The sequence below is a fragment of the Oryzias latipes genome, chromosome 2, assembly GCF_002234675.1.
Source record: "Oryzias latipes chromosome 2, ASM223467v1".
NCBI classification, from domain to species: domain Eukaryota; kingdom Metazoa; phylum Chordata; class Actinopteri; order Beloniformes; family Adrianichthyidae; genus Oryzias; species Oryzias latipes.
In genome coordinates this window covers 13,803,817-13,820,287 of record NC_019860.2, presented here as the reverse complement: position 1 = coordinate 13,820,287, position 16,471 = coordinate 13,803,817, and the positions used below count along the sequence as shown (strand labels likewise).

At 41.9% G+C, this 16,471-nt stretch overlaps 1 protein-coding gene across 1 annotated transcript; it reads right to left on the bottom strand.

The window, feature by feature from the left end:
• Window positions 1-1,291: 1,291 nt before the first annotated feature.
• obsl1 (obscurin like 1) lies at window positions 1,292-16,000 on the bottom strand. The gene is made up of 25 exons (XM_023964861.1): window positions 15,727-16,000; window positions 13,756-15,020; window positions 12,227-12,496; window positions 11,796-12,056; window positions 10,207-10,512; window positions 9,863-10,129; window positions 9,513-9,788; window positions 8,616-8,730; window positions 8,342-8,502; window positions 7,996-8,268; window positions 7,636-7,911; window positions 7,274-7,549; window positions 6,926-7,201; window positions 6,577-6,852; window positions 6,222-6,491; window positions 5,885-6,151; window positions 5,540-5,809; window positions 5,193-5,459; window positions 4,340-4,606; window positions 4,150-4,262; window positions 3,338-3,491; window positions 2,509-2,670; window positions 2,281-2,385; window positions 1,927-2,193; window positions 1,292-1,840 (listed from the first exon to the last, which is right to left on the bottom strand). Exons 2-25 carry the CDS (start codon window positions 14,927-14,929, stop codon window positions 1,563-1,565), a joined length of 6,627 nt encoding a protein of 2,208 aa, XP_023820629.1. The 5' UTR covers window positions 14,930-15,020; window positions 15,727-16,000; the 3' UTR covers window positions 1,292-1,562.
• Between the last annotated feature and the right edge of the window lie 471 nt (window positions 16,001-16,471).

The following is a 16,471-nucleotide window of genomic DNA, read 5'->3' as shown; positions in this document are numbered from 1 at the left end:
AATGCTAAATGTCTATTCTAAAAGTGGTCTTTTAATGGTGCCGTTTTCAGCCAAAATAAAAAAACCTGTCCCGTTTTCTAGGACATAGTTTCTGCAGAGCGGCAGGAGTTCTTTAGAAATTCACTTCCTTTTTTATTTTGTTTTTACTTGTCCTGTCCAACAGCTGAGCAAACAGATTAGAGCTGAAGGTCTCTTGTGTTGGGACATATTTTACTGTTACAACAGGGGTTTAGGGATCTTCAGACAGACAGAGGGTATATTTGTATAAACCCCTTTTGTATTTGAGGCTAAGCTTTATTTCTGATAATTATATTTATAAAATGGGGGAGATAAAAAAAAATACAAGAGTGTCATGAGCAAATTGCATGACTTAGTTCTCACATACACACACCAACAAATAGTCTGCACACAGCTATTTACAGGTTTGAAGTATATTCATACATTAATGATGGAATATTAATCTCACAAGACTCATGCAAAGAGACAGGGACACACAAGACTTGCGTTACCAATTTTAATGGAGAGGGGAGTAAAAACAGTATCCATTCCCATATTTGTGCAAAAGTAAATAAGCAGGCTTCTTGGAGTGTAACTTGATCACATTGAGTGGTCCGGCAAAGGCAGGAGGCCCGGCACCCCACACCCCGGAGCCAGGTGTAGAAAGCGCAGCAGATCGGCCGATCCAGGCATCCAAGAGCCCCACCGTCTGCCAGAGACCCAAAAGTAACCATCCTCACGCGCAGCGGAGGTGGAGGCCAAGACCCAACAGGAGTCAGAGGAACAGAGAGCGAGCAGAGCAAGAGCCCCCGACAGGGCAGGGACCTGTCCCACCCCAAGGCACTCTGAGCCCACACCCAACCGACCACTCAAGGGAGAATCCATGGTCAGCCCGCACTGCACACCCGTACAACCTGCCCACCAGCCCCACAGAGGACAAACCCGGGGTAGGTGGCAGAAACCGACCGCCCAACTGGGAAGGCAGACACAGGCGATCAGCAGAGGCCCCAGACAGGACCAGGCTCTGGTCGCTGTTAGCAACGATGGAAAAGTTGGGGTGCCCAGGTATGCCCAAAACCCTATCCCACCTGCTTCCAGGGGGACACGGTCCACCCCGCTCAGATGTTGTGGACTCCCTCACGGCTTGGAAAAGAGCCACAGGGAAATTCACTTCTAAGTTGTGGGTGTGACTGTTTGTACAGTTTAAGGTTTTTATAGACAAAATGTGGTGCAGTAACTTTTTGAACATATACCAGAATTATTTAATATATAAATAAAAAGTTGCAGTTAAAAATCCAGCAACAAAATAATTTTATTTATTTTTTTGATTGTTTTTAAATTGTTGCCAGGCACTGGAAATACATTTGAGTACAGGGGATAAACTTTCTTGTATAATAGAAATCTTCTATTAAAAATAATAAATTAAATATTAATGTACTACAAGGTCATTCAAAATTTTTGATTAGGAGATAATAACTATTCTTACTCTGCAATAATAGTTCTGACTCATTTTTACTGATTTGGCAGTTTTTTTTTTCTTAAATATTGAACAGTCCCTCTTATTTTTAGTTTTCTAAAACATCAAGTGTCGCACTGCTTTTAGCCTTCCCCATTGTAAATTTAACTGTCCCGCTCATGTCCACACTGGTGTCCCTCAGGGTTAGCTTGTGAACAGTTCCGTGGCTCTCCATGCAGATGAAAGGGCCTGCTTGGAGGGTCACTCCATTCAAAATCCAAACTGGAGGCTTGTTGATGGCAACAGACACCTCACACTGGAAAGAGGCGGGCTCTGGCTCAGTCACCTCCACATCTTGAAGCTCTTTCACCATCACTAGGGCCTGGGCTGGAGCAGGAAGATTTAGAAGTAGATCATTTTTAAAGGTGGTTCTATTTCTGTTGTTTTTGGTCCAAATTTTGGGTGAAATTTACCTTCAACCAGAAGTTTTGCTTGGGAAGTGTGCTCCCCAATCTCAATGCTGTAGGTACCTTCGTCCTCCACATCTACTTGGTGGATCACCAGTTTGTGGGAGCAGCCATCTGCAACGATCTCCACCCGATCCGAAGACTCAAGCTCCCGTTTGCCTTTGTACCAGGTTGCGCTACCACGTGGCGAGGAAACCGTGCACTCCAGGATGACACGGTGTTTCTCCAGGGCTGTTCTATCTCTCAAGGGTTTTACGATAGAAACCGGAAGTTCTGGAGATCAGAAGGTCATGTTTTGCATTTGGAATGACAGGAAGATCTTTAAGCAAAAAAATAATTTTAAATGCAGTTTTGGCCCACCTTCGATTTCCAGGTACGCTGTTGATTTGAGGTTCCTCACTGCAAAACAGATTTCTCCTGCGTCCTCTGCCGTGACATTACAGATCAGTAGAAAATGTTTGGTCCCTGTAAGGCAGGATCACATTTAAACTTTCTGATAAAGCGGAAAACTTTCACTTTTGATGTGTTACACACAATTCCTTTTTTTTTTCTCCTTTGTTTCATTTCCCTTTTTTCAAAATGCCTGACCTTCTGTGCGCATTTTTGTAGTGCTTGAGGGTCGAATCCTTTGGTTATTCTTGTACCATTCCCCACTCACGTCCTCCAAGGAAACTTCACACATGAATACCGCGTTCTGCTCTTCTTTTATGTTCAGATCTTCAAGCTCTTTTACAATGACCAGCTCATGCTCTGTGATAGTAGAAAGAGGGATTTCTCACAAGGCAACAGCTGATGACAACTTCCGTTTGACCACTAGATGGAGCCAAAGTATTAGCTAAATTCACTGACTGTTTGAGAACTGGACTGATAGAAGTACCTGCTGGCTGCAAGGAGCCAAATCCCCATAGACTTCTATAAAGAAAAAACAGCTATTACTCCGTCCTTACATTAGTCAGAACAACCATTCTTGCTCTGCTACATTCTTGCTAATCATATTTTTTTAATGTTATTTTTCTATAGTGTAAAATATTCAAGTTGCAAACTGGCCAATCAGGTGTCTCCATAAAAATACGTTGTCTCACGTTGAACGTCCGAAGCGTTTGACAGATTCTGCCGAGACAGTTTTTTACGTGGTCAGGGTGTGGATTGGCAAAAGTGGTAGCCATAGAAAGGTTGATTCATATCAACTTGGAGTGATCACTGCAATTTCTGGTTCCAACATGGCAATGTCTGTATTGCAAAAATCTTTTTATAATGGTGACGGCAGTAAGCTGTTTTCTACGGGGGATGTCCCACTCCAGTTCTCTTATTCAGTCAATGGCTAAATTCCAACAATTTTATGGATCTGAAAACACTGAAATTATGTGGATAAAATATTTAGGTTGGATGTTACGGCAGTGCACGACTGGTCAATTACCATACACCTGCACGGAACAGGAAGTGTTGATTTCCCCCGAGTCACATGTGTAACAGCCTGAGTCGGCCAGGGAGCATTGCAGGATCAGGCAGAAGCGCTTCCGACCCATGGAATAGATCCGGCAGTTCTTTCCAGGCCTCACTTCTACCCCGTCCTTATTCATAGTGAATAGAAGAGGGCAAAGCAGTCAGTTTCTTTAAAGGTGTTAGGAATAATTAGAAATAGAATAGTTAGAAACTCCCTTTTTACTATTATTACATTTACCTATGCCTTTTATTACACTAATGGTTTAAACTTAATTCACTGAGCATGTATTGTCATCTCAAAATTATATTACATTTGAAGAAAGCACAGCCAAACTATTGTTCTAACAGTTTCTTCCCATACTCCCTCTTTTCTGTGCATGTTTTCTGCTGAGCAGGCCTCAGACTTATCTTCACTTTAGCCTTGGAGGTTCTCTCCAGCAGTAACCTGTGGGCGTGTTTTTCACACGAGGCCCATCGGACGATCTTCTGAATATGCAAATGCAGGGTTTTTATACCAAAGCCCATCCCTGAGCTCGTTGGTTCGGACTTTGAATGTACCATGTTCATGTCTGTCCTCTTCGTGTTTGGACGAAGTAAAACCTCCACAAAAGCTAAGTTTTGTCTCTGAGTCATTATTCATTATTTCTGTGTGTAAGAAACTGACGGGGTAACGAACTAACCTAATATTTTTATTAATACAGTCCTTTCTAGAAAATCCAGTTTCTTCACAAAAGGGGATCCAAACTTGGACAGAGAATCATGGAACGATTTCATTAGATCCTGTACCTTAAACCATTTGACTTCAACATTTTGTCTTGAGAGTTCACATTCCAAAGTGGCAGGAAATTCTTCCTCCACACGAACATCAGCCAGCGGCTTCAGGATAGACACCGGTGTCTCTGTAAGTTACGACAGGCAAAAGTCACCTTGACTAGTTAATGTAACCAAAATAAAATAAAAATAAATTGAGCTTTACCTTTGACTGTGAGCCTTGCCGTGGTGCGCACTCCTTCAGCTGAGAAAACGATGGTGCCCGTGTCCTCCATAGACAGGTTGGAGAGGGTAAGACCATGGAAGCGACCATTGGCACTCACTCTGAACTGGTTGTTGGGCTTCACTCGGATGCCGTCTTTCTGCCAAGTACCTTCCACGTCCTTGTGAGAGAGCTCCACCTCAAAAGAGGCGGTCTCACGTTCCACCGTTTCTTGGTCAGTCAGGCCTTTGCGGATGGAGATTTTTCGAGCTGGATTAGAGGTGACGAAGAATAGTACTTTAGTGGCCAGACTTGTGGATGGACGTCAGTAATGAATAATATTTGAGAAAAAAAAGGTTTAACTACTGTATAAATAAATAAATATACAACATTTTTAGGCTTTAACTGATTATCCCATTGTTCCTCAAAAGTATTTGTCAAGGACAACAGAAGGTGATCTAAGTATAGACTTTGTTCCCTCACAAAAACAACAAATACATAGCTGGTCCACTGCCACGGTGGCACTAAGTACTGTGTTTTAAAAAAAAACGCTTCACACCTATAGATCGAGCCAAGCTATTCTTAGCACATTCAAGTGAAAATATGTACTGTCCTTTACTTTGGCACAACTTATCTGCAATTTGTAAGTTCAATGAAACTGAGGATACCTTTTTTTTCTCGGGATAAACTCACTCTCCACTTTATAGATTTATCAATCAGTAATCAAATGTCGTACTTTTAAGGGTAATGTATATATTAAAATGTCTCTGTATTAAGCCTCTACTTTAAATTCAAATTCGGTACCACTTTTTTGAACATTCCTTGGTAATGTCTTATCCAGGTGCTGCCGACTTACGTTCTACGTTGAGTTTGACCTGTGCCCGGTCATGCAGGGTCTCGCAGCGATAGGTTCCCCGGTCCGACAAGCTCAGGTTCTGGATTGTAAGGCTGCGTTTGCAGCCATTCTGGCCCAAAGTGTAGCGGGGACCGGACTGGATTACCACCCCTTGCCTCATCCACTGAACTTCGCCTGTCTCCAGGCTTATCTCCGTCTCCAAGGTGGCTTCACCAAACTCCTCTGCCATAACAGCTTCCATTTTCTTTGTGAACATGACCTGAGCCTCTGAAGAAGAAAAAAGTGTTTGGGAATTGATTTAAGTTGCTAGAAGTTCTGCTGGTACATATCTTGCTTCTTGGTCCTACCCTGAACTTTGAGGCTGGCCTTGGTCATCTTTCCTTCAGCTTCTGCTGAAATCTTTGAACTATCCAATAGCTGGCATTTTTTTATCACTAAGGTGTGGCACAGACCATTCTGGGTTGCTTGGAAACGATCGCCCAACATGATTGGCTCATTATCCATGAGCCAGACTAACTGCACGTCCTCAGGAGAGACTACACACTTGAAAGTGGCATCCTCTCCTTCCATCACAGAAGTGTTGTGGAGCTCGGTGAGAAACTCAACCACCCGAGGTGCTAAAGTGACAAAAGAAATTTCGTGAAACCCTTACTTTATATGAATAAACAAAATCCTATTAGAATATTACTCACTTTTAACTGTCAGTACTGCAGAGGTCCGGTCATCTCTGGACTCACAGGTATACTCGCCCGCGTCCTCTCGGGTTAGACGGTGGATGGTCAAACTTCTTTCAACCCCATCTGCCCGGATGGAGAACCTCCTGCTTGGCACCACTTCCTCACCATTTCTTAGCCATTGCACATCCGCTTTTGGTTTGCACACCTCACATCGTAGGGTCACCATGCCATCGGCGTGAGCCACAGTGTCTCGCAGCGGCCTTAGAAACTTGATTCTCATTTCTCCAACACAAAAGGGGGGAATTTAAATCTTACATTTTCCATCACTTATGTTGGATAACATAATTTTTACCTTTGACCAGCAGACTAAAGTGGAGTTGGTCGGTGTTGGCATCACACGTGTATTCTCCGGCATCAGAGCGTCTCAAGGGCTCAATGGTGAGAGTGCGTTGATGACCCTCCGTGAGAGCACAAAATCGCTCGCCCTCGACAGGTGTCCAATCTTTAAGCCAACGTACGTGAGCAGTCTCCTTGGACACGTAGCTTGTCAAGGTCACACTCTCTGCTTCGTAACCTGTCACGACATTATCCTCCTCCTTGTTTACAAATGTTACGGGAGGCTCTTAAACAAAAAAGACGAAATCAATTTCAAGTGACTTCATGCTTCTTTTGTCTAGAGCTTAGAGACCCACTCTTGAGTTTGGTACCTTGAATCCTGACCGTGCAGATCATCTTATCGTCAATGGCATCGCAAATATACTTTCCAGAGTCTGACGGTTGGATGCAGGAGATAATAATTTTTCTCACCGCTCCGTAGCTTTCAATGGATGTGCGGGAATCACAGATGAGCAGTTTGTCATTACAGTACCAGCTAACAGGGGCACTGGCTCGGGACACTTCACAGGCGAGTATAAGGTCATCCCCTGCCACCATCTCCTGGTGATCAGGGTCATATGAGTTTCCTACAATGGTCACGGGTGGCTCTACGAGAAGAAGAGTTATTGGAGCTATAGTAGTTTTGTTTTAAGAAATTTCCTCAAACAGCTGAGTCGTCACCTTTTACTGAAACCTGGAAACCGATACTGTCGTCTCCAACATCCAAGAGGTATTTCCCCGAATCAGTGAGTTCAGCATTGAGGATGACAAGTGAGCGGAACGCTCCTTCTTCTTCCTCACAGAACCTTTCATCCCCCTCTATACGAACACCATCCTTGTACCACTTGGCTTTAGCGTTTTCCCTGGAGAGCTCACACTCTAGGACAATATCATCTGAAACCAAAAACTCCAGGTTTGTGTTGATCTCCGACTTTCTTAAGATCAACACAGGTGGCTCTGAGGAAGAAATAGATCAAAGTCTCAAAACTGTTCATTGACCAGGGAAAATATTTGCAAGGACATCCTTACCTAAAACTTTAACTTGGAAGTCAATTTTATCATCGGTTGTGTAGCAGGTATATTTCCCAGAATCTTCTGGAGTAGGCGAGTGAATGGTTAGTCGACGGATGAACTCATCTTCCGTTATGGTGACGTTACTGCTTTGCTTTACTTCTTTACCATCAAGCCACCATTTGACTTCTGCTGTTGGCCGCGACACTTCAATCTCCAAAACAATTGGTTTACCTGCTGCCCTAACCAGTTTTTCCGGTATGTTTTTGGGTCGAGAAAGTGTGACTGGCAGCTCTAGATTAAAAAAAAAGTTTTTAGAAATTAAATGTAAGGAAAAAACTTTTTGTCTTGTTTTAAATTTGAAAAATCCCTTATTTCACCTGTAACAGTCACCAAGAAGACCGTAGAGTCGTCTTCAGTGTCACAAACATACTCTCCTGTATCCTCCACTGTCGCTAAGGGTATAACTAGTAGTCGTTTGGCTTCATCCACCTCCAGGATCAAGTTAGGACCTTCCTCTACTTCTAGATTGTCTTTGTACCACCTAACTGGGGCATCCACTTTGGAGATCTCACAGCATAGCTCCAGCCTCTCTGACGCCAAGTGTGTCACTTCTACTTCTGAATCGCTAGGAGAAATAATTCTTACAGGTGGTTCTGCAAGGCAAATTTCTAAAATTAAATTCAACACTAATCATTGAAACCTAGTTTAGCCATTCCTTACTTTGGCTTTACTTTTACCTGTCGCAGTAACCTGAAAGAAGACGGAGTCCCCATTGGTTTCACAGATGTACTCCCCGCTGTCCTCCTTACAGCTGCGCAGGATGGTCAGTTTTCTGTAGGGACCTTCTGACACCAGCTGGATTAAGTCATTATCCCGCACCTCCTCGCCATCCTTCAACCACCGCACCTTCCCATTGGAGCGAGATAACTCGCACTGCAAGTTTATCTCCTCTGGTATGTAGATCTTCATCACTACATCCTCTTTAGGTTCCACAATCATAACTGGAGGTTCTGGAAGATGAAAAATGTCTTTTGATTCCTACTCTGGATTGACAGTTAATAATGTGAATACAAGAGGCGATACCCTTGACATTGACGGTAAACACCACGTTGTTCTTTCCTGCCTGGCAGGTGTAGCACCCAGCATCTGAGCTTTCTGCAGAGCGAATAATTAGTCTCCTCATGGTTCCTTCCACCTGGAGAGTTATGTTGTCACTTGGTTGGACCTCCTGACCGTTTTTATGCCTAAAGCAATCCATTCAGGGGTTTTTGTTGTTGTTGTTGTTTTCTATATGTAAAGTTTTCTGAACATTTTCTACCTTCTACTGTCATCTAGACTGCAGGAACGTCTTGCTTACCATTTGACTTCAGCATCCTCTCTGGAGACATGGCACAGCAGCACCACGGGGTCCAGCTCCATGCTGCTCTTAATGAGCTCCTCCTCCTGCACTGGAGTAAATTCTACAGGGGGACCTGAAGAAATACAGGAGGAAGCTACCAAATACAAGGTACTACCTCAAATTGAAACTTTTCTATACTTCATTTGATTAAAGTTTATATATGAAGTTCCAAGACTCCACACAGTGACATTTTGTTGATATTTTTGAACAATTAACACTTTGATAAGATTTTTCACTTCAATTGAAGTCCCACTCCGATCATCTTTTGATCAATTGTAAAAGCGTGGTAATGCTGTTTTTTAAAAAAAAAAAGACTTTTGTCACAGTGTCTGCAGAACGGCAGTAGTTGATTAGAAATTTGACTCTGAGTGTGGGCAGGACCATCTGTACAGAGCAACCCTGCCGCCCTTCCCCTCCCCGTTGCTGGGAGCTCTCTGTTTACATGCTTTCCTGCTAGTTTACAGCGCGTTACAACCCTCAACGTGTCATCAGCGGTGCAAAAAAAAAAATGGCACATAGGAGCTACCCAGCTGTATAGTTTTGAGCCAGATGCCCGCTCAGATGAGGGAAAACACAGAGGAACATGGATTATTTGGAGAACATGGAGTATTTTCTATGTCACAAGTATGTTGTTTTTCAAACTGCATTTTTTTGTCAAATACACAGAAAAGCAATTCTAATCTTAATTTTATTTATATACTGTGTCTGTCATCAGAAAATGCCAAAAAAAAATTGAAAAACACATTTTATTTTTTATTTTGATCAGAGTGGGTCTTTTAAATCAACCAATAGGAGGAAAACATATTTAATTTAAGCTATGACACATGTTGCAATTTACCAAAAGTGTCTTCTTACCTGCAACGTCTACATTAAAAGTGATGACGTCCCCGGGCATTTGACAAGTGTAAACTCCAGAGTGTGACGCATTAGCAGACTGGATCACGATTCTCCGCATATTGCCCTCTGCCTGGATGTTGAGGCCTTCCATCACCTCAAGGCCGTTGCCATCTTTAAACCAGGATACCTTTGCGAGGGGATGGGAAACCTCACAATACAGGACGATGGCATCACCTGTGTCCACTCTCTTGTTGATATCTATCTCTGATAGTGGACTGAAATTCGCCACAATAGCTGTAAAAAAATATACGACCTATAAAATAGGGCATGAAACACATAACTGTGACAAAAACTGGTTTTACACGTACGTTTGACCTTGAGTACCGCTGAATCTCTGACTCCGTTGGCTATAAAGGTGATTTCTGCCATGTCTTCAGCCGTTTCAGTTTTATGAATCACCAGTGAGTGTGTTGTTTGCTTTTGCTGTATTGAATACCGTCCTCCTTGGTTTAGTTGAGAACTATTTAGAAACCAAGTTCCAGGCATTGACGCTGACAACTCGATGGAGAAATGAGCATCTTCCCCTTGCGTCACCTCACAGGTTTTGAGATTCCTGTGAATTTTAGGTCCAGGGGCTGAGGGGTATAGAAAAGTTAAAGTTCACATAAAAGTCTTAACCACAAAGAATCTACGGTATACAGTGTGCACGCACCAAGATGGACAACCTTTGGAAACTCTACATGACCGCTTCGTCCATACTTGTTGATGCTGCAGATACGGAAGCGGTAGTTTCCTTCACAAGGCACAGCGTCACCGGTGACTTCCGCCGAGGTGGCTGTCTCTGAGGTAAAACACTTGTGCCACTCTTGTGAGCCCACCTCTTGCATCTCCAGGACAAATATGGATCTGGTGGTGGTCTGGCTGTTGGCGGCGCGCTCCCAGCTGAGTAAAGCACTATTGGGTCTGTCGATGTCCATCTTAACTTCTGCAGGGCCGATTGGAGGGCAGTGTCTTGTGGCTTTTAAGGGCAAACAAAAATGATGAATAGCATTTGTTGCTTTCTAAAAATATGAACCTTTGTTGATCAAAATGTCTTCAAGTGAATATTTAGCTCATCTTCTCATTATCCTAGGAGTCTCAAAAAGCAAGGATAAAGTTAGCTTTTTTAAGTCTATCAAGGCGCATTTATTGTGTTTGTTTCTAGCTAGAATTAGGAAAGAAAATTACACAACTCTGTAGTTAAATGGTTTTGATCTCTTGCATACTGAGCTGAGTACAGATTAACTTTATCATAACCATAATGCTACGTACACACCGAGGATTTGACGTGCATTCAAGAATGTACTAAACGTGTGTTTAGCCCATGATGTTCACACTAGACAAGCCGGGGGGTGGGGGGTTTCTTTGGTTTATCTTAATTTGTAAAACAAACGCAGACACCGTCAGGCTCGTCACTCTGTCTGCCCTCACCAGATAAACCAGTATGCTCTGAGTTTAGCGAGTTTCCCCACATCACTACCAAATTCAAGTACCTGAGGGGACAAACTTCCATCTGGTTTTGCTGACAATGCGCATACAAAGGCCACGTGTTTTGTATGTAAAGCAGTTGTAAAAAAGTCAGTTGCTACCCATGAATGCAAAATATTTGAACGCAGAATCCTGAAATGTGCATTTCCATTGACTTTTCATTGGAGTGGCCACTTGAACATGCGTTGCTGAGGCTGGTGTGAACATTGCTTCATGTTGTCTGCATTAACAACATACAGGCAGTTTGAAGTTACCAAGCAAGTCAACCAAATGTTGTTAGGCTGTGTTTTAATTACATTTTTTACTCAGTCATAATGTGGGGGTTGCTACATTTTCCCCAAAAAACAACCCAAACAAATCAAACAACCAATGTTTTAACCATCTGGACAAAATTCGAAAGTAAATTGATTTAACTAAAGGTTTTTAGAGTTATAAAATTTTTTGAAAACTTCCACTTTTTAACACTAGCTTTTGTTTTCAATTGATTGGCGACTGTCTAGTGAAAGAGTTGTTTTTGGCCAAAGAACACCAACCCTTGCCCTTGATAACAAAATTGATCAGCTATGTGTAACTGGAGGAGGTAGAGCTGAATTATGCAAACCTCCGTTTGAAATTTTACAACATGGCCCTTTTTTGCATAAACCAGTCATCTTAGTGAAATTAGCTGCAAAGTTTTATTTACAGTACAAACATAAAAGCATAAAAAGACAAATATGTGGCTGAAATTTTATAGAGCCATGATTACCAACATCTTACTTGCAGTAATAAATTTACCTTTAACTTTAAGTCTTGATGACGTTTTGGACCTTCCAACCACAAACGTCACCACTCCGGAGTCGTGATGGGCCACATTGACGAAGACCAGAATATGAGTTTTGCCAAAAGACTTGAGGATGGTTTGGTGCGTCTCGTGGAGCTTCAATCCGTCTTTAAACCAGTGGACCTCCATATCATCATTTTCCACCTCGACGCAGAAAGCTGCATTCTCGCCCTCCAGGACCTCCAATTTTCGGGGAAGTTTTCGCACAATACTACCTGCGAGTACATAGCAAATTAATTTATTCACGCCATGTTTGACTTCTCCCAGGATGAAGTACATTTTTACAAATTTGCAATGCTATAATGAAACTGAGATAGGTGTGATTCCTTTTTAGGTTTGCTGTTTTTGAATACTATTACTGACATGTAATGAAGCTGTAGCCTACCTTTAACTGATAGCTCTGCAATGCTCTTCGCACCATTGGGCATTTCACATAGGTAGACTCCATCGTCATCTGTTCCAACATCGTGAATAGTAAGTCTTCTTCTCGTTCCTTTCTGCTCCATTGCGTATTTACTGCTGGGCATTAGCCTCTGGTCTTCAAGGTACCATGCCGTTTGGACTGTCTCATCGGGAACCTCACACTCCAGGACAGCCGCATCCCTTTCTTTCACTTCCTCGTCCTTTAATGGGCGTCTGAACTTGACAGCTGGACCTGTTTAGCATTGATGCAGTTAGGAATTTATCCTGACAGAATGATGAGTGAGTTGATTAAAATTCCTTCTTGCTACCCTCCGTTTTAGCATCGCAAAGCCTTTCTGCCTTATCTGACAATCCGAGGTTTGGTATGTGAACCCAAGATAGAATGGACGCTAATCAGAAGGTCAACGGACAAATGCAAAACAGTATAGCTAAAAAGCTGTTTAGCACTGAGAATCAACTAATGTTATGAAATTATGACAAAACATTCCAAAAATCTTAAATGGTATCCTGAAGATTGCTTATCCCTCAATTACAAGGATAATGTGTATCAAGATGCTTAAGCCAGTATTGTCTATAAAAGTCCTCTGTAAAGCAACTATTAAAGAAATAAAAGGAGTTTTTTATGATATAAGAGATTTTACCAATGCAAATTGAGAAATGCTAGATTATTTTAAGTCAATAAAACAGTGTTTAGGACTGGCACACAAGAAACCAGGGTTCACTTCCCAAGGGGTACAATGATGTTCATTTAGTGTGGGTTCTTGGGCAAGACCCTTCATGCTACTGCCCAACTATGTAGCCACAAGGTGGCCCAAGTCTGGGTTTCCCTGTACCGGTCCCCAGCTTGGATAAAATACAGGAGTGTAGAAAAATCTCTGCCAAAACCACCTGTGCGAATCAGTTAAAGCTGATTCGCCGTGGCAATCCCCTGACTGGATATGTCAAAAGGTGAACATTTTATCAGTCAAAAGGAGCCAAAGGAAAAAAATATCTTAGCTTACCCACTTTGGTCCAGTCAAAATATGATTAAGACCCACATCCTTCACGTTGTGTATCTGTGTTAAATACAATTTCTTGGTACTAGCGTTACTTTAAAAGAAAGTAGCCATAATTGAATGAATGTTTGTCCAGTTTTCATTTATGCTTTTTGACAATTTCATTACGTAAAGGAAATCTTCCTAAATGTTGAATTCTTAAAACAGCTACAATTTAACATGGACACCCTTTTGATGTTAAAGATTCCATTTTTAAAAATATTTAGCCATCCTCTGACTCTTGGAACTTTAACCTTCTTTGTCAGACCAGCTTATTCTATTATTATAAATTTGATTTTTAGCCTTTCATATTATAAACTTGAAGCTTGAAGCTTCTCTAATCCTAATTTGTTGCAAAATCATTGTGAAATTTTGTGGCTATGTAGCATTATATAAAACCTTTGAAAGCTTCTACATTCAAATCATTTTTCTTTGTGAGAAGACTGGAATAGCTTACCTTGCACAGTCAGGTGGACCGCACTGAGGGTATTTCCTAGAGCGTTTGATGCAGCACACACATACAGCCCTGTATCCTGCACCTTACAGTACAGAACTTTCAATGTGTAGTAGCCTTCTCTATCCTCAAAGATCAAATGACGTCTGCCGGGCTCAAGGGGAACCCCATCTTTCTTCCAGATTATCTCGGGCTTTGGCTTGCCTGTCACAAAACAGCGGAACTTGGCGTGCTTTCCTTCTGTTACTGCAAACTTTTTCACTTTTGACGCACTGGCCATTGTCTCCTCCACGAGCTTTGACAAACTCAGCCGCCCACCTCTTGACTTTGGTGACCACTGGCTGTTCGAACGACTGTTTAAGGATATTCTACTCTCTTCTTTTTCTGGGACAGACTCCACAAGCAGAACTGCCCCAGCCAAGGCCTCGCCATGACAGTTTACCGCCTTGCAGGTATAAACACCTTTATCTGGCATGCGAGTCCTGTAGATCTTGAGTTGGAACCAGCCGCCATCTTGATTGGTCACACTAAAGTGTGAGCTCTCAAAAATATCATTCAGCTTTTTCCCATCTTTTTCCCAAGTAACTACAGGTAGAGGTGTGCCCCAAAGTTTACAGGAGAAGGCAGCGTCTTCTCCCCGATCAACACGAAGCGATAAGGGCTTAATGAGAAACCGAGGTTTATCATTGGAAGGTAAATCAACATCTTGTAATTTATCGTTTGACCCATTATTCCACTTCTTCTCATCTTTTATTTCTTCCTCCCTTGCACCATTTTGCACTATGCTGTAGCCATTAAGGTGTACTCCGAATTCTCCATTTTCCTTTTCTGAATGACCATTAACCTCTAGGTGGGGTTCCATTTCTTTCAGTGGGGTCTCTCCTTCTACTTTAAGAGAAGCTGCTGCATACGTTTCACCAATGCTATTTCGAGCCTTGCAGATGTACTGGCCAGCGTCCTGTTGAGTCACTCCAGTTATAGTCAGCAAGTACAGCTTTCCTTCCTCTGAGATCTTGTAGCGTCTTTCAGGCAAGATTTGAACGTTTTTGCGCTCCCAGATGACATCTGGACGTGGGTCTCCACTTATTTGGCACCTCAGTGTTGCGTCTGTTCCGCACTGTGCCACCACAGGGCGCGGATAACCCAGGACACGAGGAGCACCACCAAAGATATCCATGACTATGGCTTTTTTTTCTATAAATTAAAGTTTCTTTTAAAGGTTTTATATGCAGTTTTCCAGAAGCAAGTGCTTCACTTTGTTGAGGAAACTGCAAAACAAAAAAACACTTTAGCTGTCAAAGTTAGCAAACCGAAATTGGTACAAAAAAATTTTTTTTGTTTGTATATTTTAATTTAAAGTCAAATATATACTTCACAGCAAAAATCAACAATAAATGAATGAAATTTAAAGATTGTAGCACTACCTCTCCACTTTTCCAAATGCGCACTGAGTTTAATTAACCTCTATATTAGATTTGAGTCAAAATTGACCCATTTTCAAGTGTGAAAATGGGTTAATTTTGACCAAACACAATATATGGGTTAAAGTAAACATGTTTACATACATTTATGTTACGTTTACTTGTCAAGTAAGTACTGAGCAAACTCCAATTATTCTTGTTAGTCTCACAGCTGGTGCTGTAACTCATTGAAGAGTGTATTTATAAAGTAGTCTATCCACAAATAGCCACAAAATGAACCATTCAAAGCTAAGCAGTAATAGTTTTTTTTCTCAATAGATGAAAAGTAATGTTGTATTTATAGATTTGGTAGATGATGATTGCTATTTTTTACTAGCTGTTACTAGAAGCTCTTACTAAAAAGTTGTCCCATCTTAATTTTGCTATTTTTATATAAATGCACAAGAATATGGCATAAGCAAAAGAGATTTCTGCAGTTTGGCAGGGCAGAAGAATAGAGCTGCCAAAACTGTTAATTTTTTTGATGAAAATAAAAGAACTAAGTGAAACTTACCAAAGAGGATTTTTTTCCACTTTTAGTTGTTGGACTTCAATTCATAGAAATCAGCTTTTCAATAGAACATTCATTAAACTCTGATGAGCTATTCCGTTTGACTTCTTATCCTCTTGGTTTGTAAGGGAAACACACTGCCTTCCTTTAGCTAGTTTGAGAAAAAAACAAGTCTCCATTCACAGCTTGGGAGACAAAGTTTCAGGTGTTATTCCTCTGTCACAGGTTGTATGTTTGATGTTGGCTTGCCGGTGGCTAAGAGGGAAATGATCACACTTTCTCAGTTGGCTGTGTGGTGTATGCATCAACACGGATTCCGTCACTGTCTGACAGCTAAAGAGTCAGTGTGTGTGTGTGTGTGTGTTGGGGGGGGGGGGGGGGAGCACTGGAATGGAGGGTGGGGGAGCATTAAATGCTTCAGCAGCTGCTTCCACTGCAAGTGTCCACCTAAAAATACCAGCAGCTTCAATGACGTTGGACCAGATAAGTCAGACTCTCCATTCACACTCTGAAGATAGAAGGAAGGCTGGTAGATATCATGAGTTAGGTCTTAGCAGAGAGAGACACCCTTCCCTGTGGACTTCTTTTCATTATGAATCGTGTTGAAAAGCTAGTAGGGTGCAATACCTATAACCAGACATTTAGCATCGAACGCTGCTTCCGATTTACGAAAACACTGAAAAGAAAAGTTGTGACTAAGTTCCTCTCACAGTCTAAAAAACCTTTATAGATAGGATGGTTTGGGACA

Excerpts from the sequence above, each read along its gene's own strand:
- obsl1 (XM_023964861.1), bottom strand. The coding sequence starts at position 14,929 with ATGGATATCTTTGGTGGTGCTCCTCGTGTCCTGGGTTATCCGCGCCCT. Across the intron at positions 7,550-7,635 it reads CTTCTTGGTGACTGTTACAG|AGCTGCCAGTCACACTTTCT; the intron begins GTGAAATAAGGG and ends TTTTTAATCTAG. Across the intron at positions 4,607-5,192 it reads GGTCAAACTCAACGTAGAAC|CTCGAAAAATCTCCATCCGC; the intron begins GTAAGTCGGCAG and ends CCTCTAATCCAG.